Below are 26,082 nucleotides of genomic sequence, written 5' to 3'. Positions count from 1 at the left end.
AGCCAACATCTGCAGAAAGGCAAAGAATGTTAATATTGCATCAGAACTATTCTTTTTACCCATTGAGACTTTCTAACATTTTTGCTGAAAGAAATTGTTTATTGCTTCAGTGTTGGGAAGAATTGTTAGAAGTGAATCATTTAGCTTTTCAGTCAAGTTGATTGTTAAACCTCTTTACATAATTGCGTCTTAATTCACATTGTATGACTCCAGTTCGTGTGTTGTTCTCAACATACGTGATACAGTGTAGCATCTGCTTCTTGTAGATCTAATGTTATGTGCATTTTGAATTAGATTAATAATGTAAAATGCCATTTTGAAAACTCTTGGATGCATTTTTTTCTTATACATCGAAAGAAAAGTCATTGGGCTTGAAAAGTTAACTCTGTCTCTCTCCATTGATGCTGCCAGACCTGCTAAGGTTTTCCAAAACTTATGATTTAGCATTAAATTATCAATCACTTCAGGGCTTTAAATTTTTGTGGAAGCTTTGCCCACAAAAGTTGATAGGCAGTAGTTTCAATTATGGAGTTCATGTGTTTTGTAAAATTATTTCTCATGTGCTGGTGAGTGTGTTCCTGGAGTACTCTGTAAAGTTTTGAACCCCTTTATTTGAGGAATCATTTCATTGGAGGCAGTTAGAATCATACAGCACAGAAACACGCCCTTCGGTCCAACAAGTCCTTGCTGATCGTAATCCTGAACTAAAGTAGTCCCGTCTGCTTGGCCCAAACACTTCTTGTGTACTTAGTCGAATGTCTCAAACGTTGTAACTGTATCCGCATCCACCACTAACAGTTCAATCCACATACAAACCACACTCTATGCAAACAAAAATTGACCCTCATGTCTTTTTTAAAATCTTTCCCTCCACGTGCTTTTAAAGAAGTGCCTGCTAGTCTTGAAATCCCTGACCCTAGGAGAAGGCAGTTGGCACTCACTTTATCTATACCCCTCATGATTTTATAAACATCCATAAGGCCACCCCTCGGCTCCCTGCACTCCAGTGGAAAAAGTTCCAGCCTATGCAGCCTCTCTTTCTAACTCAAACCCTCTGTTCCTGGCAACATGCTGGTAAATATTTTTCTGAACACTCTCTCAAGCTCAATAAGATCATTGCTGTAATAGGGTGACCAGAACTACACACTGTACTCCAGAAGAGGCCCCATCAGTGTCCTGCACAACCTCAGCATGATGCCCCAACTCCTAGACTCAAAGGTTTGAGCAAAGAAAGCAAGTGTACTAAACACCTTTTTTTAATCCACCCTGTTTATGTGTGATGCAAACTTAAGAGAATTAGGTACCTAAATCCCTAGGTCTCTATGTTCTACAACACTGCCCAAGGCTGTAATTTTAATTGTATAAGTCCCACATTTATTTGTTTTTTACCAAAATGCAATACCCCACGTTTATTGGAATTAAACTCCATCTGCCACTCTGCCTCCTGCCCCAATTTATCTAGACCTCTTTGTAATCTTAGATAACCTTTTTTTACTGTCCACTGTACCATTCAATTTTGGTGCTTTCAGCAGCCTTAACAACCATGCCTTCTATATCCTCATAAATCGTTTATGTCAATGACAATGAAAAGTGAACCCAGTATAGACCATGTGAATCACCAGTGGTAACAGGTCTCTAGTCTGATTAAACAACCCTCCTCTACCGCTCTCTGTCCTGCCCTTAAGCCAATTTTGTGTCCAATTTGCAAACATAACCTACCAGAAAAGGTTGCTGCTTGGTATGGAAGGATTGCTTTATGAAAGGCTGTACTGTTTCGGCTGCTACTGTGGAGTTTAGAAGAACGGGAGGTGACCTTATTGAAACATACAGGATTCTTGAGGGGCTTGAAGGAGTAAATGATACAATCTTTCTCCTCATGGGATGGTCTAGGACCAGAGGCATAATGTCAGAATAAAGAAATACCAATTTAAATCTGAGATAGAACTTTCTTCACTGAGGGTTGAGTGTCTTTGGCGCTCCTTGTGTATATTTAAGGCTGAAGTAGATTCTTGATCAGTAGGGAGAATCCAAAGTTATGGAGAAAGGACAAGTAAGTGAACTTGAGGAATGATGGATCAGCAATGATCCTGTTGAACAGTGGAGCAGGCTCAAGGGGTTAAATGGCCTACTCCTGTTCCTATTTCTTATGATCCTAATGTATTTTTCATTTTTTTTTTGCAACTCTTAATTTTACAACCTTTCGTATAAATTGTTGATGGGACCAGTCATTCATTAGCTGGCTTAATTTTGATAACTTCTGTAAAATGCTTCAGTGCTTTCTTAATGTTGTGCAGAAAGGGAAGCTGATACAGTATTTTTTCTATACTGTTTAGTCTCCCAGTCAACTGAGATTGTTCTGAGGAAATAACAGTGAACAAAATCAAGTTTTGAGGATGTAACTTTATTTTTCAGAAGATAGTTTACTAAAAGTTACTTTAACATTTAGTTTATTTTAATTTGGATACTAAGAGACCAGTATTAACTCTGCAAGTCTTGAGCACCCTACTTTATTTTTGTTGTGAATTGATGAATTTGCATCCATGTTCAGGGAGGCAGTCTTAGCTTATTCACAATTCTGCCAAATCAGAAGTTTGATTATACAGCAGCTAAGATGGTACATCTGGCATTTAAAAAGCACAGATTAAAGTAACGTGAACTAGTTGATTTGGAAGTTGAGTTTGAAATGTTAGTTATTAAGTTGCGGCAGATAAGAAGAAGGAGGGAGGGCCATGGTGTCTTGCGGCCTGGAGGAGCTTTTCTGACTCGTACCACTTATATTCATGAAAGCAAGCACCTTTTAATAATCTAAAATGGGCTATTGAGATTAGACAGAGCCTCCTTCGTTCATTGCTACCTTTTAATAACCATTTCTTGTGCCATTTTTTTTTTCTTAAACAAATTTGAACCTGACTAAATTAGTTTGGATTTAGTTTCTTGTACATTTTCTTTATCTGCTTGAGACACAACATTTAAGAAAATCCAAGTGAAAAATCCATTGATATCTGTTTTCCTTTACAAAGAATTCCAATAGCCTGATGAAAATAGCCTCTGGCTTCTGAAATCATTTTGGAACATTTTCTTGTGGTTTTATTTTCTATATAAACTTAACTGAAAAATGCTTTCTTCAAGTCCTTCAGCTGATTTGTTATTAAAAATAAAAATGGCTGTAATTTGACTAAATGCTGCTTTAAGAAATCATAAAGCAGATAATTTATTCTTCAATATTCAAAATGTCATTGTAGTACCGCCAACATTCATTTTGAAGAAACAGTACAAATTCTGTTCTTTGGATTTGTACAAGTACACTTCTTGGATTCAATTAATCTGGATTATTATTGTGAGACTAAAACTTATAACCATTGGATGGAGGGAAACCTTTGGTGCTTTTTAAAAAAAAACTTCTCTTTTTAAAAAAAATTGAAAGAAAACTGAATTAAAATTTGAATATTTGAAAAAATGTGAACAAATCTAAACCAGATGGTTTACAAGACAATCTCCTGCTGTACTGAATTCATTCAACATTGGCTCTATAATGAACACTAGCATGTTGATAATAAGGTGTGTTGGGAGGTGAACAGGTTTATTAGCGCAGCTCTGCCTCTTGGCTGTAGGTAAGTTTATTTTTAATATAAATGCCTCTCAGATGATGGGTCATACCGTGGAACAATTTTTTTTGTGCGGGGAAAATTGTGAGAACTATTTCCCCTAGTCAAGCTCAATTACTTGTTCTCTTAGGAGTTGAACCATAGTATAACACATCGTGCATGTACTAAAATCATTGTGAGGTATTCTCAGTTGTATATTTGTGTGTTACAGCATTGCTTGTGTTTAGCTAACAGCGCCATTGTTTGCTATGGACAAATACAAAGCACTTTTTAGTTAATTCAAACCCAGTACTTTCAAATCCTATAAATACATTCTCAAATTTCATCCAAAATAATGCACCTCCTCTGTTAAACATCAGTTTTCTTTTTAAAAAAATGGACTTAGTCAAAACAAGGCACATCTGTTCATCTATAAAACGTGGTCAATTACCTAAATGAGGTCTGGAATTTCATCAGACTCAACAAGTGATTTCCTTGCTAAATCCTTCTGTTCTACTTGTATTTAGATTCAATTTGAACTATATGCGTAAAGGTTTTGACCTTTCTCACTATAATTAGGCATTTATTTGCCATTGTTGATCCGAGAAAAATCCTTTAAGTTCCTCAAGTTTTTTTTGTATGAAGCAAATTGAGAATCTTATTTCAACGTCAATGCTATTGCATCTGACTCAATGTATATTCTATATGTATATAAAATGTGTTACTTGCAATTTTCTGAGAGAAATTCCTTTTCACTTCTGTAACCAGTGAAAGTGATCCATCTTTACTTGCCACCTTTTCTAAATTTTTGTGCTAATACTTCAAAGCTGTGCCAGATAATTAGAGTTCAGTGATAGCATGTCACAGGACTGCCTTGTTCATAATTCTACAGTTGGTACACAAAATGTGTAAATAGGAGAAGGTCTTCTCTTCATAGAAAAAAATAGCCTGTTTTGGCTCGTATCCCTACATACTAGTGAGGTAGTAAGTGAAATTTTGACTTGGACAAAACTTATTCACTTATACAGATTTAAAAATTGGGCCCACTATTATTTTTGTAATGCTAATTTTATTCATTCATGTACTTCAATATTAATGCTAGCATAAATTGCTCTCAAGTAATTTCCCTAATTGCACAGGAAGTGGTCAGCTGCCTTGTTCAACCACTGCAGTCTGTGTTTTTGGTGCATCCGGAATGTTGACCACAGCAGGAAAGATGTCCCATGTGCCCACGAGGAGATATGCAACAGTAAATGCTGAAGAAATAGGAAATTGCTAAAGAAAACCAAGTGTATGATTTGGAGAAGAAGAATTATTCTGTCTTTCACAGCTACTTATCGCGTTCCATAGTTCAATACAAACTCCAGTCTGCCGTCTCCCCTTCGTGACTGCCCCTACTGATCTGGAGAATAGCAGCCCTCTAGCTGATAAAATAAACTAAATTACAAGTTGGTGTTCTTTAGGGAAGGTAACTGCTGTCTTTACCTGGTCTTCCCTACATGTGACTGAGACCCATTGTGATAGGTTTGACTCTTAACTGCCTTCTGGGCATTTGGGAACAGGCAGTAAATGCTGGTTAAGCCAGCAACACCAATGTTCCGTGAATAAAGTTTTTTTAAAATAAAATTGTGTTTTTTCAATCATGTAGATTTGATTATAATTTGTGATATTTATTTGTTACTGGAAATGTACACTGCTAAATATTACAGTATTGTGCTATTTGCAGAATTTCCTACAAATTTTCAAACCAAGCAGAACTCTGTCATATTCTTTGCACACCACAACCTTTCAATTTTACTGTTGATTTGCCATGTCAAAAGAAATAAACAAACAGTCTATTTTCATAGTTTTACAGTGAGTAGTTTTTTCTTTCAGATGTATTAATTGAGTACCACTGCTTTCATCTGTACTGTCTCTTGTTTACTGCTGTTCCTTTTTTCCATTATATTTCATAATTAAGGAATGAGCTGTTGTTTTGACATGGGAGGAGGAGCACACCTTATTGCAGGTAATCCGTGCTAACACAAAAATAAGTGAGAGAGCATGTTTTGGTGAGGTCAGGAAACCTGTAGATAGGTTGAGTGAGTGGCAAAACTTCAAAGATGGAGTTTAATGTAAACGAATGAAAGGTCATGCACTTTGGCAGAAATAAGACACTATTATTTAAGTGGAGAAGGCTTCAAAAAAATTGCGGTGTCTCATTTCAGATTTGGCGGGAGCTGTTGGTCAAAGCAGAGTTAATGCTTTGAGTATGGTGACTATCAGAACTGATGGTAATTAGAGAAAAGTGGCATTTATGCTGAAGATTAGGTTGGGGGGGATTGGAGGTGGAGATGAAGCCTGGGAGAGACATGTAGGCAAACGAGGATTTTTTGTGTGTTGGAGGGGGTGTTGGTGGTGGTCGTGGTGGTGGTAAAAACCATGGAAGAACAGAATCAGGCTTTAACTTGGAGATCCAACAGCCAGTATCAACAAGTGGAAATTGAGATGTTGTTCTTTGAGCTTCTGCTGAGGCTTACTGGAACATTGCAGCAGGCCTAAAACAGATGTGATAGTTTGGGATCACAGCGGTGTGTTGAAGTGGCAGGCAACTGGAAGCTCGATCAGTTTTACAGATTGAACATAGCTGTCCTGCAAAGTCGTCACCCAGCCTGCATTTTGTTTCCCTAGTGTAGAGGAGACCTCACTCAGGACAGTGAGTCAGGTAAACTATATTGAATGAGGTGCAAGTAAATTGCTGCTTTGCCTGGAAGCTATGTAGGTGGGGAGGAGATGCTACACCTACAATTGTGTGAGAAGGTGCCAGTGGGTATAAATTGGTGTTGGGAGTGGATGATGGTATTTGTGAGGGTATGGTCCTTGCAAAATGCTAACAAAGGAGTGGAGGGAAATATAAGAGTCAGAGCTGTACAGCATGGAAACAGACCCTTCAGTCCTACTCATGCATGCTGACCAGATATCCTAAATTAATGTCAGCGTTTTCCCCATATCCCACTTAAACACTTGCCATTCATGAACCCATCCAGATGACTCTTAAATGTTGTAATTGTTCCAGCCTCCTCCACTTTGTTCCATATACACACCACGTTCTGCATGAAAAATTGCCCCATAGGTCCCTTTTAATTCTTCGTCCTCTTGCCTTACACCCATGCCGCCTAGTTTTGGACTCCCCTACCCTGGGGAAAAGACCTTGTCTTAAAGTTTTTGAGTAGATTTGTAGCTCGGGTTGTGGATGCTGTGGTTGGTTCACTTGCCGAGCTGGTTCGTTAGTTCGCATATTTTTCATTACCTTGCTGGGTAACATCATCAGTGCAACCTTCGATTTAAGCGCTGTTGTGTTTTCCTGCATGTTATTTAAACTCTGGGGTCTGTTGGAATTGGTTACCTCATTTCAGATCTTTCTTCGCAGTGGTATATGTATAGGGTCTAATTATACATATTTATTTATGGCTTTCTTGGTGGAAAAGCAAACCTCTAGAAATTCCCGTGTTTGTTTCTGTTTGGCCTGCCCGAGGATCCTGATGTTGTCCCAATCAAACTGGTGGTTCTCCTTATCCGTGTGAATGGAGACAGTGAGTACTGGTCATGTCTTTTTGTGGCTAGTTGGTGTTCATGTATGCTTGTGTGTTGACCCTATTTGTGCATCTCCTGACTTTGTTAACTCTATAAGGTTCATCCCTCAGTCTCCAGTGCTTCAGGGAAAATAACCACAGCCTATTCAGCCTCTCCCTATAACTCAAACCCTCCAGCCCTGGCAACATCATTGTAAGCCTTTTCTGAACCCTTTCAAGCTTCACAGTCTCTTCCCTATAGCTGGGAGACCGGACTTGCACACAGCATTCCAAAAGTGGCTGAACCAATGCCCTGGACAGCCACAGCATGTCCTTCCAACCCCTATACTCGACGCACTGACCAATAAAGGCAAGCATACTAAATGCCTTCTTCACTTTCCAGTTCACCTAGGACCCCACTTTCAAGGAACTATGAACCTGCACTCCAAGGTTTGTGTTTGGCAACAGTGCCCAGGACGTTACCATTTAAGTATGTAAGTCCTGTCTTGATTAGCCTCACGTTTATTTAAATTAACTCCCTGCCACTCCTCAACCCATTGACTGATCTGATCAAGGTCCCATTGTACTGAGGTAACCTTTGTCACTGTCCACTACACCTCCAATTTTGGTGTCATCTGAAAACTTACCAACCATACTTCCTGTGTTCACATCCAGATAATTTATATAAATTACAAAAAGCACTGGACCCAGCACCAATCATTGTGGCATACCGCTGGTCCAACCTGAAAAGCAATTCTCCACCACACCCTCTGTGTTCTACAGTCAGACCAGTTCTGCATCCAAGTAGCTAGTTCTCCCTGTATTCCATGTGATCTAACTTTGCTAACCAGTCTATCAGGAGGAACTTTGTCGAATGCCTTACTGAAGTCCATTTGGATCATATCCCCCACTCTGCCCTCATCAGTCCTCTTTTTGATACTTCTTCCAAAAACTCAATCAAGTTAGTGAGACACACTTTCATCAATAAAGTCATGTTGATTATCCCTAATCAGTCCGTGCCTTCCCAATATTTGTAAATCCTGTCCCTCGGGATCACTTCTAACAACTTGCCCACCGCTAATATCAGACTCACAGGTCTGTAGTTCCCTGGCTTTTCCTTACCACCTTTCTTAAAGCGTGGCACCATGCTATACAATCTCGAAGTCTTCCGGCAGCTTACCTGTGCCTATTGATTCAAATATCTGAGCAAGGGCCCAGCAATCACTTCTCCCACTTTCCACAGAGTACTAGGATGCATCTGATCAGGCCTTGAGGATTTATCCAAGTTTGTATTTTTAGATGTCTAGCACTACCACCTCTGCAATAAGGACATGTTTGGTTGTGGTTTACAATCTTTTGAATGTGGAGGCTGGTTGGGTGGTAAGTGAGGAATGGGGACCCTATTGTTGTGGGAGGGAAGAAAAGGGGTAAGGAAGAAGTGCCGATGATGCGTCAGACATGGCTAAGGGTCCAGTTAACCTTGGCATGCATGCCTTCACTGCTTGAATCTTTGCATATTGAAGTTAGGACATCATATTGAAGTTGTACAGGACATTGGTGAGGCCTCTTCTGGAGTACTGTTAAGTTCTGGTTGCCCTATACAAGGGAGGATATTATCAGAAGAGATTTACCAGGATGTGGCCAGGAATAGAGGGTTTGAATTTATAAGGAGAGGCTGGATTGGCTGACACCTTTTTCACTGGACCATAGGAGGTTCGGGGTGACCTTTTATTGAGGTTTATAAAATCATGAGGGGTGTAGATAAGGTGAATGGCAGGTGTGTTTTGTCTAGTGTGGGAGATTTCAAGACTGGGGGGCATATTTTTGAGGTGAGAAGAGGAAGATTTTTAACACGACATTGGGGACAATTTTTTTTTAACATAGTGTGGTTCGTTTGTGGAATGAACTTCCAGAGGAAGTGGTGGATGCAGGTACAGTTACAACTTTTAAAAGACACTCCGGTTAAGTACATGGATAAGAATTGTTTGGAGGGATATGGTCCCAACTCGTGCAGATGGAACTAGTTTAGTTTGGGATTATTTTGGTACGGACTGGTTGGACCAAAGGGTCTGTTTCCATGCTGTATGACTCTGACTCAGTAACCACGGTTGACTGCCTGTTTGTAGAATCCTGTTATATCATAAGTGATTAAGCATTTCAACTGTGCTCCAGGGCAGAGTTCAGTATTGTAATGATTCATGTCTGTGCAAGGAACTCCAGAGTCTGGTTTTATATTTTGAGGATCATTGACGTTTTGGTGCATCCAAATATATAATTAGGATTTTAGCGAGTTTTGAGAAGATTTGTAGCTCAGTTTGAGGTTCTGGATGTGTTTGCTTGGGACAACACATCCATCCTAGGACAAGCCAAACAGAGACACGCACGAGAATTCCTAGAAGCATGGCATTCCAACTGGAACTCCATCAATAAACACATTGATTTGGAGCCAATCCACCATCCTCTGAGAAAGAACAGGAAATGACATCACCGACCCAAGGAAACCTAAACAGATAAATAGAAAGCGGGACGTAACACTAGCGCTTCGTCGGAGGCTCACTGATGTTACCTAGCATGGTGACGAAACGTCTGAAAACTAACCTTCCAGCTCAGCGAGCAAACTCTCATCCATAATTCGGATTTTTCCGTATTGAATATGCTCTATTTATAGATCGAAGTGAAAACATATAAAAATTGTACATAAGCAGCAGGAGAAATTGTCTTTCTCTGACCAGCATTGTCAATTTCTATTTCAGATTTGTGACACTCAGACTTTGTATCTCTTTTGTATTCAGCAGTCGACCTTTTCTTTTACAATGTTAAGCTGTGAATTGAATTCCGAATTACATTTTACTCAATTTTATGTCTGATCTCTAATTCTGAAATGTTGGTATCAAAGTAATCCACTTGGCCTGTTGTCTCTGTTGTGATGCAAGTTCTCACATTGGTGTTATCTGTTTCTATCATTTTTCTTGTCAATTAGATCATCATAGGTTTAATCTTGGATGGGTTTTAAAATGTACACAGTTTTAAATTTTATTATAACAAAGTGTGAAGCTGGATGAATACAGCAGGCCAAGCAGCATCTCAGGAGCTCAAGCTGATGTTTTGGGCCTAGACCCTTCATCAGAGAGGGGGCTGGGGAGCGGGTTCTGAAATAAATAGGGGGAGGAGGACCGAAGATGGAGAGAAAACAAGATAGGTGGAGAGGAGAGTGTAGGTAGGGAGGGGATAGGTCAGTCCAGGGAGGACGGGCAGGTCATGGAGGCGGGATGAGGTTAGTAGGTGGGAAATGGAGATGCAGCTTGAGGTGGGAGGAGGGGATAGGTGATAGGAAGAACAGGTTAGGGAGGCGGGGACAAGCTGGGCTGGTTTTGGGATGCAGTGGGGGAAGGGGAGATTTTGAAGCTTGTGAAGTCCACATTGATACCATTGGGCTGCAGAGTTCCCAAGTGGAATATGAGTTGCTGTTCCTGCAACCTTCGGATGGCATCATTGTGGCACTCCTGGAGGCCCATGATGGACATGTCGTCTAAGGAATGGGAGGGGAAGTTAAAATGGTTCACGACTGGGAGTTGCAGTTGCGAACTGAGCGGAGGTATTCTGCAAAGCGGTCCCCAAGCCTCTGCTTGGTTTTCCCCAACGTAGAGGAAGCCACGCTGGCTACAGTGGATACAGTATACCACACTGGCAGATGTGCAGGTGAACGACCGCTTAATATGGAAAGTCATCTTGGGGCCTGGGATGGGAGTGAGGGAGGTGGTGTGAGGGCAAGTGTAGCACTTCCCGCGGTTGCAGGGGAAGGTGCCAGGTGTGGTGGGGTTGGAGGGGACTGTGGAGCAGACAAGCGAGTCCCGGAGAGAGTGGTCTCTCCGGAAGGCAGACAAGGGTGGGGATGGAAAGATGTCTTGGTTGGTCGGGTTGGATTGTAGATGGCGGAAGTGTCGGAGGATGATGCGTTGTATCTGGAGGTTGGTGGGGTGGTATGTGAGAATGAGGGGGATCCTCTTTTGGGCGGTTGTGGTGGGGGCGAGGTGTGAGGGATGTGTTGCAGGAAATGCGGGAGACGCAGTCAAGGGCGTTCTCGACCACTGTGGGGGGAAAGTTGCGGTCCTTGAAGAACATGGACATCTGGGATGTGCGGGAGTGGAATGGCTCCTTGTGGGAGCAGATGCGGCGGAGGCGAAGGAATTGGGAATTCTAAAATTCCATCTCTTTCTCTCCATCTTTGGTCTGCCGCCCCCCCCCCCCCCCCCATATATTCCAGAACCCTCTCCCCATTCTTCCCCCTCTTTCCCCCCCCCCCCGAAACGTCAGCTTTTGTGCTCTTGAGATGCTGCTTGGCCTGCTGTGTTCATCCAGCTTCACATTTTGTTATCTTGGATTCTCCAGCATCTGCAGTTCCCATTATCTCTGATTTAAAATTTATTATTTGTGTTTTAAGTGTGCCTTGTAGAGGCAAAGACAAAATTACTCACCAAAAAAAAGACAATTGAAGGTACTCTTTTAGAAACTTCCCTTAAATTGAGATGGGAAACTGAAATATTTTACTAATTGTCTACTTAAACTAGGGCTTGTGGCCCTTTTGGATTATTAACTGAACAAAATGAAGCACTTGGCAGCAAATGCTCAAGCTCTTTCGTGCATAGCAAGATTGCTTAACATGCAATTGGATGGATGATTTGTTGCTCTTGGGGAGTTGCTTTGTGGAGTTATGCCAGCCACAGCACAAACTTTTTTTTGCATAGCACCAGGTAGTCCTCCACTCAGCAGGGTCATCAGCTCAGCGTCTCATCTGAAGCTTACTTTAACAGAGCAGCACACTCAACATGGCACTGGTGTAATAGTCCTGTTTGTGCTCATTCTCATTCTTCTGACTGACACAGGAGTTTTACTAATCTGACCCGTACTTTATCAAGTTGTGTTTTCATGACGCAAGGACCTTTCTCATGGTTTCTTGTAATCTTCCAAATGTTTATTCTGATGGAGCAATGTGAAAGCTATTCAGCATGAGCTGTAAAACTGTGTATTGGCTTTAAACCTGAAAATTATTGCACAACAGTCAAATTTAGTGTTTACCCTTAAGTCCCTCCCGAGGAAGATTTTAATATTGATGCTGTTATCACAGGCAATACTGCAGAGTAAATGGAATACTGCGAGATTTTGTATGCAGAATGTGAGAATCCTAGACTCAAGTAAGTTTCTAATGCTAGATAATAAAATGTGAGGCTGGATGAACACAGCAGGCCAAGCAGCATCCCAGGAGCACAAAAGCTGACTTTTCGGGCCTAGACCCTTCATCAGAGAGGGGGATGGGGTGAGGGTTCTGGAATAAATAGGGAGAGAGGGGGAGGCGGACCAAAGATGGAGAGAAAAGATGATAGGTGGAGAGAGTATAGGTGGGGAGGTAGGGAGTGGATAGGTCAGTCCAGGGAAGACTGACAGGTCAAGGAGGTGGGATGAGGTTAGTAGGTAGATGGGGGTGCGGCTTGGGGTGGGAGGAAGGGATGGGTGAGAGGAAGAACAGGTTAGGGAGGCAGACACAGGCTGGACTGGTTTTGGGATGCAGTGGGTGGAGGGGAAGAGCTGGGCTGGTTGTATGGTGCAGTGGGGGGAGGGGACGAACTGGGCTGGTTTAGGGATGCAGTTGGGGGAAGGGGAGATTTTGAAACTGGCGAAGTCCACATTGATACCATTAGGCTGCAGGGTTCCCAGGCGGAACATGAGTTGCTGTTCCTGCAGCCTTCGGGTGGCATCACTGTGGCACTGCAGGAGGCCCGTGATGGACATGTCATCTAAAGAATGGGAGGTGGAGTGGAAATGGAAATGGTTTGCGACTGGGAGGTGCAGTTGTTTGTTGCGAACTGAGTGGAGGTGTTCTGCAAAGCGGTCTCCAAGCCTCCGCTTGGTTTCCCCAATGTAGAGGAAGCCACACCGGGTACAGTGGATGCAGTATACCACATTGGCAGATGTGCAGGTGAACCTCTGCTTAATGTGGAATGTCATCTTGGGGCCTGGGACCTATCTGTTCTTCCTCTCACCCATCCCTTCCTCCCACCCCAAGCCGCACCCCCATCTACCTACTAACCTCATCCCACCTCCTTGACCTGTCCGTCTTCCCTGGACTGACCTATCCCCTCCCTACCTCCCCACCTACACTCTCTCCACCTATCTTCTTTTCTCTCTATCTTTGGTCCGCCTCCCCCTCTCTCTCCCTATTTATTCCAGAACCCTCACCCCATCCCCCTCTCTGATGAAGGGTCTAGGCCCGAAACGTCAGCTTTTGTGCTCCTGGGATGCTGCTTGGCCTGCTGTGTTCATCCAGCCTCCCATTTTATTATCTTTGGATTCTCCAGCATCTGCAGTTCCTATTATCTAAGTTTCTAATGCTGTTCCCTTCCTTTGCCGAAGTACCCAGCCTTCACTTAACACAGTTGTCTCACAGAAAACTTGCATACGGAACTTAATGTGGCAAATTATTGTTGCAATTCATGCTCTATCATTTTCTGATAATTGCTCTTTTATTGAGTTTATTTGTTTCACTAACTTGTGCTTTTTAAGCTCTTTCTAGAAATATCTCCAAGTCTAAGCAATTTTAAGAATTTTGCAAAATGAATTTTAATTAAATTTTTAAATTTGCAAAGGTAGAGATGGGGAATCCAGAGAATAGAGCTGAAAAATTGAAAGTCATTACTTCTGATGAAGTAAAGGCTGTGGAAAATGCACAAGAGACGAGAGCTGTTGAAGTGTTGTCGGGGTGCAAAAGCTCACAAATAGAGAAAAACAAGACCATGGGGGGATTAAACCAAACAATTGGCTATTTTAAAAACCGGATATGTTGAGGATAGCATTGGTGTGTATTTAACCTTTACCAAATAAATTTGGATCATGTTGGCCTGACAGGAGAGGCTTTGGTAGACGGGATATGTTAGATGAATTCAGCTTGCATGTCTTAGCTCAGGAACTTCAATCTCTGCTTTCTTAAAAGAATTATGATGTTTTATAATGCTTTTTGCTTTGAATGCAAAGTCCTATGCCACTGAGTTTTTATTTTGAAGGGAATGTTTAGATTTGGGTTAGTTTCTGAAAACTAATGTTGCAGCTTGCTTCAGTGAAATACTTCTGAGAGATTCTTGAATCTTCTTTTTTCAACCAGGCTTTAAATTCAGAAGAATGATTAACCTCCTGCAGTACAATAGTAATAGTGTTTGATTCAACTAGCTAGCCAGTAAGACCTCTTGAGTATTGTATGAGACCATTTGTGCATGGGGTTCAGATGTTTTGAATTTTGACCAGAAATATTATGTTCACTGATCTAAGAACAGTACAGTAACTCCTTTCTTATCTGCTGTTATCTTGGCTGCAGGCTGGAGACACTGCATTAATGACGAAGCAAACTGCCCAGTGTTGAATTGGATTGGATTGTTATGTAGCTGACTCAGCTTTGCATTTGCTATAGATTTGAGCACACAAATCTAGTTTAATATTTCAGTGAAATCCTTCCATGTCCTAGGCAGCATATGTCTCAGCTGACATAGTTTAACTAGTAATTTATCTAATTTGCTGTTAGTGGAACCTTTTTTATTTGCCTTTACTTCAAAAGGTTACTTTGGGATGGCAGCAGTTTTGGTGTCCAGAGCACATGAAAGGCACAATCACAATGCAAGTCTGCCTTTCGAGAGGTGTTGCCACCTCCCATTGATTTTTCTCTCTTGCAGCCAGCTACTATTTGCATTGATGTCAGTAGCTCAGTGAACCTTTGTGTGCACAGTTACTTTGTTTGTACTGCACTAGAGTATTATATAAATATTTGCTTCTAAAATGGTGGCTTGAGAGCATTTTTCGAAATGTTTATATCATCAGTAAAATACATTGAATAGCATAGAACGTCATAGGTTATTATGTTTTCCATTTTAGTTATACCAGCTGCTGTCTATTTAAACATGGCACAATGTTTGTTTTTTTTCTTTCTTCTGTTAATATCCCCAAAAGAAAAAGTGTACTCCATATGCTGTCCTGGCTGAGATTAGCTAATTCGGCACAGGTGAGCGGTGGACTCTTGAATATGTAGCTTGCTACATTGTCTGATACGCATTGAACCACCATCAAAACTTTAATTTGAACATTTCAATACATTTGTTAATTTTCACAGTTGCTCATTGATTTCAATTTGGATGCCAAATTAGCTGCTATGTTGCTTCTCTTTACTTTCTGTATTTTATTTTTCAGAAGCCACTAACTGAAAATGCTGTGGAATCAGTTTGTGAATGATGTAATGGTTTCAATGGGGCAACGTTTGTGTATAATGTTTTTATGTAGAGAATAACTGAAGCACATGTGAGATGTGTATCATTTTTGAGTTTCAGTATAACCTGAATCAATACTCGGTGTAGTCCCTTGGGTTTATTGTCTCTTGTTTGTAAGATCCAATGAAATAAGAAGAGGAATAGGACATTGGGCCTAGCATGTCACCATGCTTATGGCCTCTGATTAACAGACCCAATCTGATTGTGGCCTTAACCGTGTACTTGCCTGTCTTCTGTCACGAATCCTTGCAAGTCAAAAATCTAACATTGTGCTCCAGCAGGGAAAAAAAAAGTTTCTTTAACATAAGTTGGTCTGTATCTGTATTGGATTGATGTGGTCATGATCCAGTCTGCAATTTGAGCACATAATTCTGCCTAATATTCTTGGAGACTGTTAAGGGTTGTGGACTGAAGTTCTGTTCTCGAGGCAGGTAAGCTGAGGTTGTATCAGCCTACTATTTTTGGATCAAGTAGATTTCTGAAGAGGAGGGTGGGTTTCTGTATTGTTGTCAACAGTATTTTCTCAATCAATGCCTTTTGGATCAGGCAAATAGATCATTTCATTAAGATGTAATTGGACCAAGTTGCTTTTTAAAAATTCATTCACAGGATGTGGGTGTTGCTGGCTATCCAGCATTTATTGCCTATCCCTAGTTGTCCGTGAGCGGGTGGTTGTGAGCTGCCTCCTTGAACTGCTGCAGTCCATGTCCTGTAGGTCGACCCACAATGCCCTCAGGGATGGGATTTGAGGATATTGACCCAACAGCAGTGAAAGAATGTCAATATATTTCCAAGTCAGGGTGGTGAGTTATTTGGAGAGGTACTTGCCAGTGGTGGTGATCCCAGGTGTTTGCTACCCTTGTGTTTCTTGGCAGAAACTGTTGAGTTTGGAATGTGTGGCTGAAGAGCACTTAGTGTATTGCTACTGTGCATCTTGTAGATGCTGCTGCTAATTAGGGTTGGTGGTGGAGGGAGTGTACTTTTCTGGATGTTACCATCAAGCTGGCTGTTTTGTCATGCTTTTTGAATGTTGTTGGGGCAGCACTCAGTCAGGTAAGTAGGGAGTATTCCATAACACTCCTAAGTTTGTACCTTGTAGCCAGTAGACAGTTTGTGGGGCATGAGGTGAGTTACTGTCTGCAGTATTCCTAGCCTCAGACCTGCTTGTGTTGTCACTGTATTCATATGGCAAATCAAATTTGTTTCTGGTCAAAATGGTGACTCCCAGAATATTGGTAGTCGGCGATTCAGTGATGGCAACACCATTGAATGCCAAGAGCTGGTAGATTGTCTCTTGGGGAGTAGTCTTGGCCTCGTAGTTGTGTGGTGTGAATGTTACTTGCGACTCCTCAGCTCAAGCCCGGATATTGTCCAGGTCTTGTTACAGTTGAACGTAGATGGTTTCAGAGTTTGACGAGTCGCGAAGAGTGCCGAACATTGCGCAATCATCAGCAACCATCCCCTCTTCTGTTTTTATGATGGGGGATGGTCATTGAAGCAGACCCTGACCAACTTTGTGAGTACTGCTGGTGGACATTGAAATCCCCCTAACCAGAATAAATTCTGCACCCTTGCCTCCCTCTGTGCTTCCTTCAAGAGTTTTCCAACATGGAATATTGACTCATCATTTGAGGATAGTACATGGTAATCAACAGGAGGTTTGCTTTGCCACATTTAACCTGATACTGAGAGACTTAATGGATTCTGGAGTCAGTGTTCAAAACTCCCAGCAATTTATCCCTGATTGCAACCCACTGTGCTGTTACCTCTTGCTGGGCCTGTCCTGCAAGTGGGACAGAACATATCCAGGGATTGTGATGGTGTGGCCTGGAACATTTTCTTTTAAGGTGTGATTCCATGAGTATAACTTGACAGGCTATTGCTTGACTGACTTGAGAGACAACTCTCTCAATTTTGGCACTAACCCGTAGATGTTAGCAAGGAGGACTTTGCAGTCTCAGAGTCACATGTATAGCAGATCAGATGAAGATGTGTTCTTCTGATAATGGGCAGTGGTTTCATGGTCATCATTAGATCCTTGATTCCAGGTATTTTATTGAATTCAGATTTCACTACCATGGTATTTGAATCTAAATCCCCAGAACTCTAATTGAATTTCTGGATTGATAGTCGAGAGAGAGTACCAGCGTGCCATCACCTTCCCTCCATGCAAAATTGCTACCAAATACCTAAATGCCTGCACTGATGCTTCAAAGTAACACTGAATACATGTACCATTTTAGTTTTCTTGGCAAACACAATCGATGTGTAAATACCTATCTTTCTTGGAACAGTTAAGCCAAGCAAATACCTGTTCCATAAATAACTCTACAACCTAAAATTGTGTTTTGAGAACTACATTTGCATAAAAGTACAATGGTTGAGGAAACAGGCTGATTCATTAACAAATTCAAATCTATGTTAAATAGGTCATAAAAATAATTATGTATGCCAACATTGGTTTCCAACTGCCTGACAGCATTCTGTCTGGCATTGGCTAAATGTAGTGAAAACCTACTATAACTCCTTCATGAGGACACTAAGTAAGTTCCTCCTAATCAGGTCTATAAGTGTGTCAGTGATAATGGGAACTGCAGATGCTGTAGAATCCAAGATAACAAAGTGTGGAGCTGGATGAACACAGCAGGCCAAGCAGCAACTCGGGAGCACAAAAGCTGACGTTTCAGGCCTGTGAGAGGTCTAGGCCCAAAACATCAGCTTTTGTGCTCCTGAAATGCTGCTTGGCCTGCTGCGTTCATCCAGCTCCACACTTTGTTATCTATAACTGTCAGATGTGTGTGCTGTCATAACAAAATTAGTTCCTGTTGGGAGATCCAACTTGCCAAGTTTTGCACCAGATAAAAAGTGAAATAAGAAATAACTAAATCTGCCAGAGAGAAGAACATTTTCTCTTTAGTGTTTGCTTTCATAATTACTAATGGAAAAAGCAAAAGGGCAGATATATTGTGTTTCAGACTACTTTCCCAGATTTATTCTTGTTGCAAAAGCAACTTTTGTCAGTGGTGGATTCACAATGTCTCACCTTAAATACGTGGATGATCACTTGCAGTTGAAAATGCATCATTGCTCGGACTCCAAGTTAAACAAACCTGGGTGAATAATGCACAGTGATTTCGCTTAAATTCTTAAGTTTTATTTCCTGGTGCTACAGACTGTTTGCTTGTAAAATTGCATTTCATTCAATGTATTTTCTTACAAAATGTAATTCATTCACCACCTCTAATACTGCTAATTAGCAGTAGTTGACCTGTAATTCTGCACATGCAGAGGACACAGTGCTGTAGAAATGATCCATAATTAAATGGACCAAATCTGTAACTGTGGACCTCACTAAAACTCAAGAGTAGATTTGTCTTGTGATCACCTGTGATTTTAATTTTAATATCAATCTCCCCTCCAGTGCAAGCTAAACCCTGACTCCTAATGCTTTCTCATTTTCTGGCAGTTCTGGATATTTTCTAATCAATCTGTTTAGAGATGAAATTATGCACACAAATTGAACCCAGCCCACTGGTTCAGAGGTAGGGACACAGCCACTGTGTACCACAAGAAGACTAGCAATGTATGGTGTGCTTTAATTTTTAAATATCAACTCTCTTCTTTTCACCGTAATTAAAGTAGCGAAGGAGCCAGTTTTCATTCTTAAAATCCTCAATCATGATGAGCAGACTCTTTCTAGCAACTGTACAACTTGGACATTGGTGAATAAGTTGGAAAATTGAGTGAGATCTGTGTGGAGATTTCTGACATTGAAGAACAAAATAGAAAATCAACTGTTGAATGGCAAGATGAGATTTATGATATCAATGCATGCAAAGATGATCCTTCACTACTAGTGAGTAGTGAAGGATCATCTTTGCATGCATTGATATCATAAATATTAGATCATCTCACTTCATTGGTACACAGTTTCTTTTTCTCCCATTTGCTGGATAGAAACTAAATAGTGCCAATTTCCGTCATGTAAGTCGAACAGTAATTTGGTAACCCCGGTTTTCTGCCTGCTCCTCCATTTCATCTTGAGCACTGTCATCAATGTTCCAAGGACAGTGACCGCATACATTCCCTGCCACCAGGCTTAGCTATCCTGTACAGTTCCTATCAATTACCCCAGATGTGTCACGCATGCCAGAAATCCTAGGAGGTCCCACCTATGGCATGTGGGAGAATACAGTCACCAGGGCACCATAGAGGCATGGTGCATAGGCAATGAGAAGATAATGTGAGAAAATTTGGTAAAGTCCAGGAAGAAAACTCTCTGAAACTCGCCAGAATTGACACAGCTAACTTCTGGCAAAGTTCAGTCCGATCGTCTCAAAGGTGCCAAGTCTTTCATTCTAAAACCATGCAATTTAACAGGTTCTCAATTTTAGTTTATGACACACTGCAAACTTAACTTTCTTTTGAAGTCTCTGAACATAAAGATTGTTACGCTGCAGCTTAACCTGATGCCTTGTAAAATCTGAAACCTTGATTTCTTGTTCACCCTCTGCCCCAATTTATGTTCAAGCTTTTGGAAAGGAGGAGAGAGGTCACTGTGCTTTGTGATCTTTGAATACTGTTTAACTCCATCCCACATGGCTGGCTGAATTTTTAATATCCTTTATCATTAACTTTGTGCTGACTGTGTATTTTGCCATTAACCAGAGTATTTCCTGTTTAAGCTCAATCATTTTGTCAGTGAAGAGCTTTCCCATTTTTCTTTAAATCTCATACCATTTGGCAAATGACATTTTAATGCTGCTCTTAGTGACTTAACCCTTGACAGCATAAGTTGTGTAATTATTATAGTAATTTACTAGCCAATTTTTAATTTGTGCAAAGTTGTTTCTGTGGCAATTGGTCATGAATTAAAGGTGATTTATAATTATTTTCTGTCATTGGACATGATGCATTTAGACAAAGCATTTGATATAACTGGAAAAATTCACTGTTTAAGAATAGAAAATATTGCAATTCACAACATTCAAAGCTCAGTCTCAGTTCACAAAGTATTCCATCTTTTTAAGGTGCTGACTAAATATTTCTAGCATTTGCTGTTTTTGCTAAGTTCTATTTGTTTAATATGGTTAGCTATCGTAACTAGACTGCACTATAGCAAGTTCTGGTTGCCCTATTACAGGAAGGTTAATAAGCAGGAGAGGTTTCAGAGATATACTAGAATGTTGCCAGGACTGGAAGGTTTAATTTGTAAGGAGAGGCTGGATAGGCTGGGACTTTATTCACTGGAGTGTTGGAGGTTGAGAGGTGATCTTGGAGGTCTACAAAATCATGGAAGATATAGTGAAGATGAATGGTAGGTGTCTTTTCCCTATGGTGGGGGATTTCAAGATTATGGGGCATATTTTTAATGTGAGAAGGATTTAAAGACATGAGGGGTAACTCTTCCGCCCCAGAGTGGGCCATGTGTGGAATGAACTTTGAGAGGAATTGGTGAATGTGAGTACAGTTGCAACTTTTAAAAGACATTTGGATAGGTACATTAGACATGTTTGGAGAGCTGTGGACCAAAGGGTCTGTTTTCGTGCCGTATGACCTTTTTATGACTCAATGAACACATGACATCTTCCAGAGCCATCTTTTATATTGGTCCACATTTACTGTGGTTCAGACTTTGAATTTAATTTGTCTAATATTTATCTGCAATCATATGTAGTTAACTGCACCTGTGCTGTGCAGGAGTGGAATATAATAAGTCAACAATGTAACAGTGCAATGTGTCAACCTTGCATTACTTTTACACTGGAAGGAAATTGGAGTATGTATCTAATTGATGACAGGACTGTTTGTGTTTTAAATTAAGGTTAATTGCATTGCTTCGGTCAACAGTATGCAATGTAGCATTTTATTATTTAGTGGCAAAAAGGAGAACAAATTTAAAAACTCCAGAAGTCAAGCAAGTAGTGGCTGTAAAATAATCTGTAGAGTGTTGCATGACCTGAATTCAGGCTGATCAAAAATAGTATTGGATACTACGACTTGATTCCAATCTTCTAAATTTAGTGCTATCTATGAATGTTCAACTTTTTGCACTGAGGTGAGATTGAAGTTGTATTTGAAGATGTAACTATAAAATTAGTTAAAACTTAACACACAGAGGAGTCTTTTAATCATTGCCCTGGAGTTAAAAAGCACTTTTTAATTTGCTGTCATTGAGTTAAAGATGAAGTCCCATCCTAAGCAAGTTGTGACTTGATTGTTTTCCATTCATGGGAGAATATTTCTGATGCGATAAAATGAGGAAGTAACCAACACGTAAAGCAACCTCTTTACTTCTGGTCAAATAAAAGAATCCTTCATATGAGTTGTCATTTCAGTTACTGTGGCTTCCAGAAAGAAGACATTTAAATGTAGTGTACATTGCACACAAACAATGTCTGGGAAATGGAAATACTGATAGGGAATTTCTCTTCAGCTTCATTGTAGCTTACCAGATCTTCCCAGCCAAAAAATAAAGGGAATTCTCTGAATCAACCCGAAGCGTCGGCCTTCCTGCATCTCTGATGCTGCTTGGCCTGCTGTTTCATCCAGCTCTACAACTTGTTATTTCAAATTCTGCAGCATCTGCAGTTCCTATTATCTCTGAAATATCCTTGACTGTTTTTCACTGTGTTTGAACTGCTTTGTGGTTTTGGTTTGCAGATAATGGATAATGTGGGTTTGAATTGCTTTGTGAAAAACAGTAAAAAGATGTTTCATGGACCTACAACTGCTGGGCATACATTTTAGATGAAAACTTTGCCATTGAAATGGGCAATCATTGTAGGAACACAAGGCATAGGATCATGGCTGATCTGGTCTTGGCTCCATTCTGCTTTCCCCTTGTTACCCTATAAACCAAGAATCTATCTATCTCTGGCTGGAATATATTCAGACTGGGCCCCTGCAACACTCAGGGACAATAAATTCCAAAGATTGACCATGTGAGAGAAGAAGTTCCCCTCTTGGTTTTAAACAGTTGATCCATTATGTTGAAACTAGATTTCTGCATCCTTTCAGTATCTACCTGTCAATTTCCCTCAATCTTGTTTCAAATACCTCTTGTGCCTCTCAACTCCATGATGTATGGGCCCAGCCTGCTCAGTTGCTCCTAATAAGATCATCCCTTCACCCCAGGAGTCAACCTAGTTAACTGCTGTGAACCACCTCTACATCCCCTTTAAATAAGTATACTAAAACATTGTGCATTATTTTGGGTGTGGTCTTCCAATGCATAATATAGTGTAACAGACAGAAGTAAGGTTAAGATTAATTTAAAAACTGGTGGAGTGGGAAGTGATGTAAATATTACAAATACGTGCAGAGTTTTAGTATTATTTTGCCAAGTTTCTGTTGAGTTTTCAGTCAAGCTGCTATGATGGGAGAAGGAGGGATAGGATCAATAGGAAGTCTTTTCTTTAAAGTATGATTTGCACCCTGTCAGTCTGTGGTTTGGGTTTGGAGTATAGGCAGGGGAACTGCAGAAAATAATTGAAGAAAGCAGGATGAGGAAATGAAGTGCTTTTGAAGTAATTTACTAATACATATAATTATATAACTAGAGGTTTTTTGAAATATTTTAATTAATAGATATATCCCACCCCTGATCTGGGGGAAAAGTGGACATGTACAGACAGCATTATATGGTAAAATGGGACGTGTAAGCTCTCCCCATCCTTACGGTCTCCGCAAGTATCTCTCTATGCCTGATGGAGCAACTGCAACATGGGATCTTTTTGAGCCGTTGGCAGAGCATAACACTGGAGGTAAGTGAAACGCTTTTGAGTTCCTAAAGATGCTTGGCCTGCTGTGTTCATCCAGCTCCTCACTTTGTTATCTTGGATTCTCCAGCATCTGCAGTTCCCATTATCTCTGGTTCACATTCTCGTTGGGATAGTTGATCTCTGCAGCAGTGGCAAAGGGTATAGGATTCTGCTCCTGTCTTTTATCCAGCACCTCTTGTGACCAGTTCGCATGGGATCCTTGCAGGAGGGGCAGGAATCTGTTCACCAGGTGTTGTCTTTTAAAGGAAATTAAAATGTGCATGTTAGGTTAATGTGCAGTGCTGCATAAGGTCAGGCCCCACCTGAATAACTGTATACTGTTCTGCTTACCTCATCAAGGTACAGATGTTCATGAGTGATCAAAAGTTCAATAATGAAAGCAGGACGTTCAGTTACAGGGGAAGTGTAATTAACTTTGGCTTGAATGCCATAGAAAAGCAAAGTCTGACATTAGGCTTGCAAGGTTCAAAAGAAATTGGTAAAGTGATGCAGGCCATTTTAAAAAAAATTTTACTGAAGCACTGTCAAATACCAAGAACGCACATTTAAACATTGAGCTTTTTCTTTATTCATTCCTAGACTGCTGACAAGACTAGTGTCAATTACTCTTCTGAGAATTTTTTGACAGTTTTTGAAGTTTTTCAAATTCATTAGTTGCAAGTGTCACTGGCTAAGTACACTTGTTTTATTGCACGTCCCTAATTGCTCAGAGAGCAGTTAAGAATTAACCTCATTGCTGTGGGTCTAGAGACATACCAGCTAAAGATAGCAGTTTCCTTCCCTGAGGGCCATTAACGAACCTCATCTGTTTTCTCAAGAATGGAAAACTCTTACGTGCTGTTATCTTTTCTTACTTTCTTTAAAATTGGCGCCAAATCCCACCATCTACTGTGGCAGGATTTGAATGTGGATCTGCAGAACATTACCTGGGTCTCTGGATTATTAATCTAGCAGTAATACCACTAGACCATCACTCTCCCCTTGAGATAAGAGAAGTAGAGCGGAATATTTTCAATCATGGGTGTTGAATTGTGGAATTATTCACCATTGATGGCATCCAGGTGCAGACCAAGTAAGGTCTGAAGGAACATTGAGATTAAGATAATGTAGCGCTAAAAGAGGCTGGTATCAAATGGCATTTGTAGTTTACACAAAAAAGATTTAAGAATTGATACATTGTATAAAATGATTGTGAATTGATAATTAAATAAAATTCTCAGTATTTAAGCTCATTTTGCTATATTCCTATGTTTGCTAGAGGACATTACTATGGTGATTTGTCCTGGGATAGCCAATCACAGTGAAAAACAGTATATCCGAACATTTGTCGACTATGCGCAGAAGCATGGCTACCGATGTGCTGTTCTTAACCATCTTGGTGCTTTACCTAACATTGAGCTCACCTCGCCTCGTATGTTTACATATGGTGAGTAAGTTTTCTTCCGAACATTCCGCAGTGGGAGAGAAATGTGTTTTACAGCAATGATTTTGGGATATGCAAAATTGTAATAGACATTGTTTCACACATACTGTTTAACGACTATGTTTTGTCCAGAGTTCATTCACCTTAACTGAAGTTTCCAATTCAATGGAAACAAATTATTTCGTTCATCCTTCACGTAATAGCAGCAACTTTTGGCGTTTTATATCATGACATTAGCTTATTAAAGTGGTCCTAGATGCCATTGTGAGCATAATCAGCATTAAGGCCTTCTGATGTTGTTACAGAAAACTGGAAGCCACATCTTTCAACAGACTTGATTTTAGTCAAATTTGGTGAAATGCAACCAGCTAGAATGTTGTGTAACTTGCCAGTAGCACACATTCTTTGATTTGGGGGCAGGGGGTGCAAGACAAATCAATTCTGAGGGCCTTTCGTAAGCTGTTAAGAGTCTCTGGCTGCTTCTCTTGAGTGCCATTGAGATGACCTCAAGGAAAAAAGTTAATTTTTTAAATTTTTTTCCTGCTTGGTAGTTTTCTAGCTCGTAGGCAGACTTTATAGAGAAAACTTTATGTACTGGACACAAAGTGCTGTTGTCATGGTGTTATTTTTCCCACAAATGTAATAATAATTACTATTTGAATTTCACACTTGATTTTAATAGTAGGTTTTGTTACTTGGATTGTGCATAAGACAAATATAGTGCAATAACATTGCTGAACTGATTAAATCTTTTTGGTGGCTCATTGCATTTGTTACAGCTCAAATATTTAATTTACTCTTAAGCTGAATTTGGAGTATTGCTAAAATGAAATCTTGTAGATCATATTTAAAACGCACACAAGTCTTAATGATTTTGTGTGTTATTATGGCACAGTGGCCATCACTGCTGCCTCATGGCATTAGGGACCCAGATTCAACTCCAGCCTTGGGCGACTATCTGTGTGGAGTTTGCACGTTGTTCCTATGTCAGTGTGGGTATCCTGAGTATTCTGGTTTCTTGTCATTGTCCAGAGATATGCAGGTCAAGTGGTTGGGCCACGCTAAAAATTGCCCCATAGTGTCTAGGGATAAGACCATAAGACAGGAGAGGAAGTAAGGCCATTCGGCCCATCGAGTCCACTCTGCCAATTAAATCATGGCTGATGGGCATTTCAACTCCACTTCCCTGCCCTCTCCCTGTAGCCCTTGATTCCTTGTGAGATCAAGAATTTGTTGATCTCTGCCTTGAAGGCGTCTAACGTCCTAGCCTCCACTACACTCTGTGGCAATGAATTCCACAAGCCCACCACTCTCTCTCTGGCTGGCTGAAGAAATGTCGTCTCATTTCCGTTTTAAATTTACCCACTCTAATTCGAAGGCTTTGCCCACGAGTCCTTGTCTCCCTGCCTAACGGAAACAACTTCCCAGCGTCCACCC

The 26,082-nt window shown here is 40.6% G+C and overlaps 1 protein-coding gene across 6 annotated transcripts in view; it reads left to right on the top strand.

The window, feature by feature from the left end:
* Positions 1 to 26,082, top strand: part of LOC125467215 (monoacylglycerol lipase ABHD2-like) — a 106,243-nt gene that overhangs the window by 21,761 nt on the left and 58,400 nt on the right. For all 6 annotated transcript variants that reach the window (XM_059639337.1, XM_059639342.1, XM_059639339.1 and 3 more), the window contains 2 exons: positions 23,029 to 23,204; positions 24,481 to 24,648. In XM_059639337.1, coding sequence (XP_059495320.1) covers positions 23,029 to 23,204; positions 24,481 to 24,648 — 344 coding nt within the window. The remainder of the gene's footprint in view (positions 1 to 23,028; positions 23,205 to 24,480; positions 24,649 to 26,082) is intronic.

The sequence above is a fragment of the Stegostoma tigrinum genome, chromosome 33, assembly GCF_030684315.1.
Source record: "Stegostoma tigrinum isolate sSteTig4 chromosome 33, sSteTig4.hap1, whole genome shotgun sequence".
Taxonomy (NCBI): domain Eukaryota; kingdom Metazoa; phylum Chordata; class Chondrichthyes; order Orectolobiformes; family Stegostomatidae; genus Stegostoma; species Stegostoma tigrinum.
This window is presented reverse-complemented; position numbering and strand designations above follow the sequence as displayed.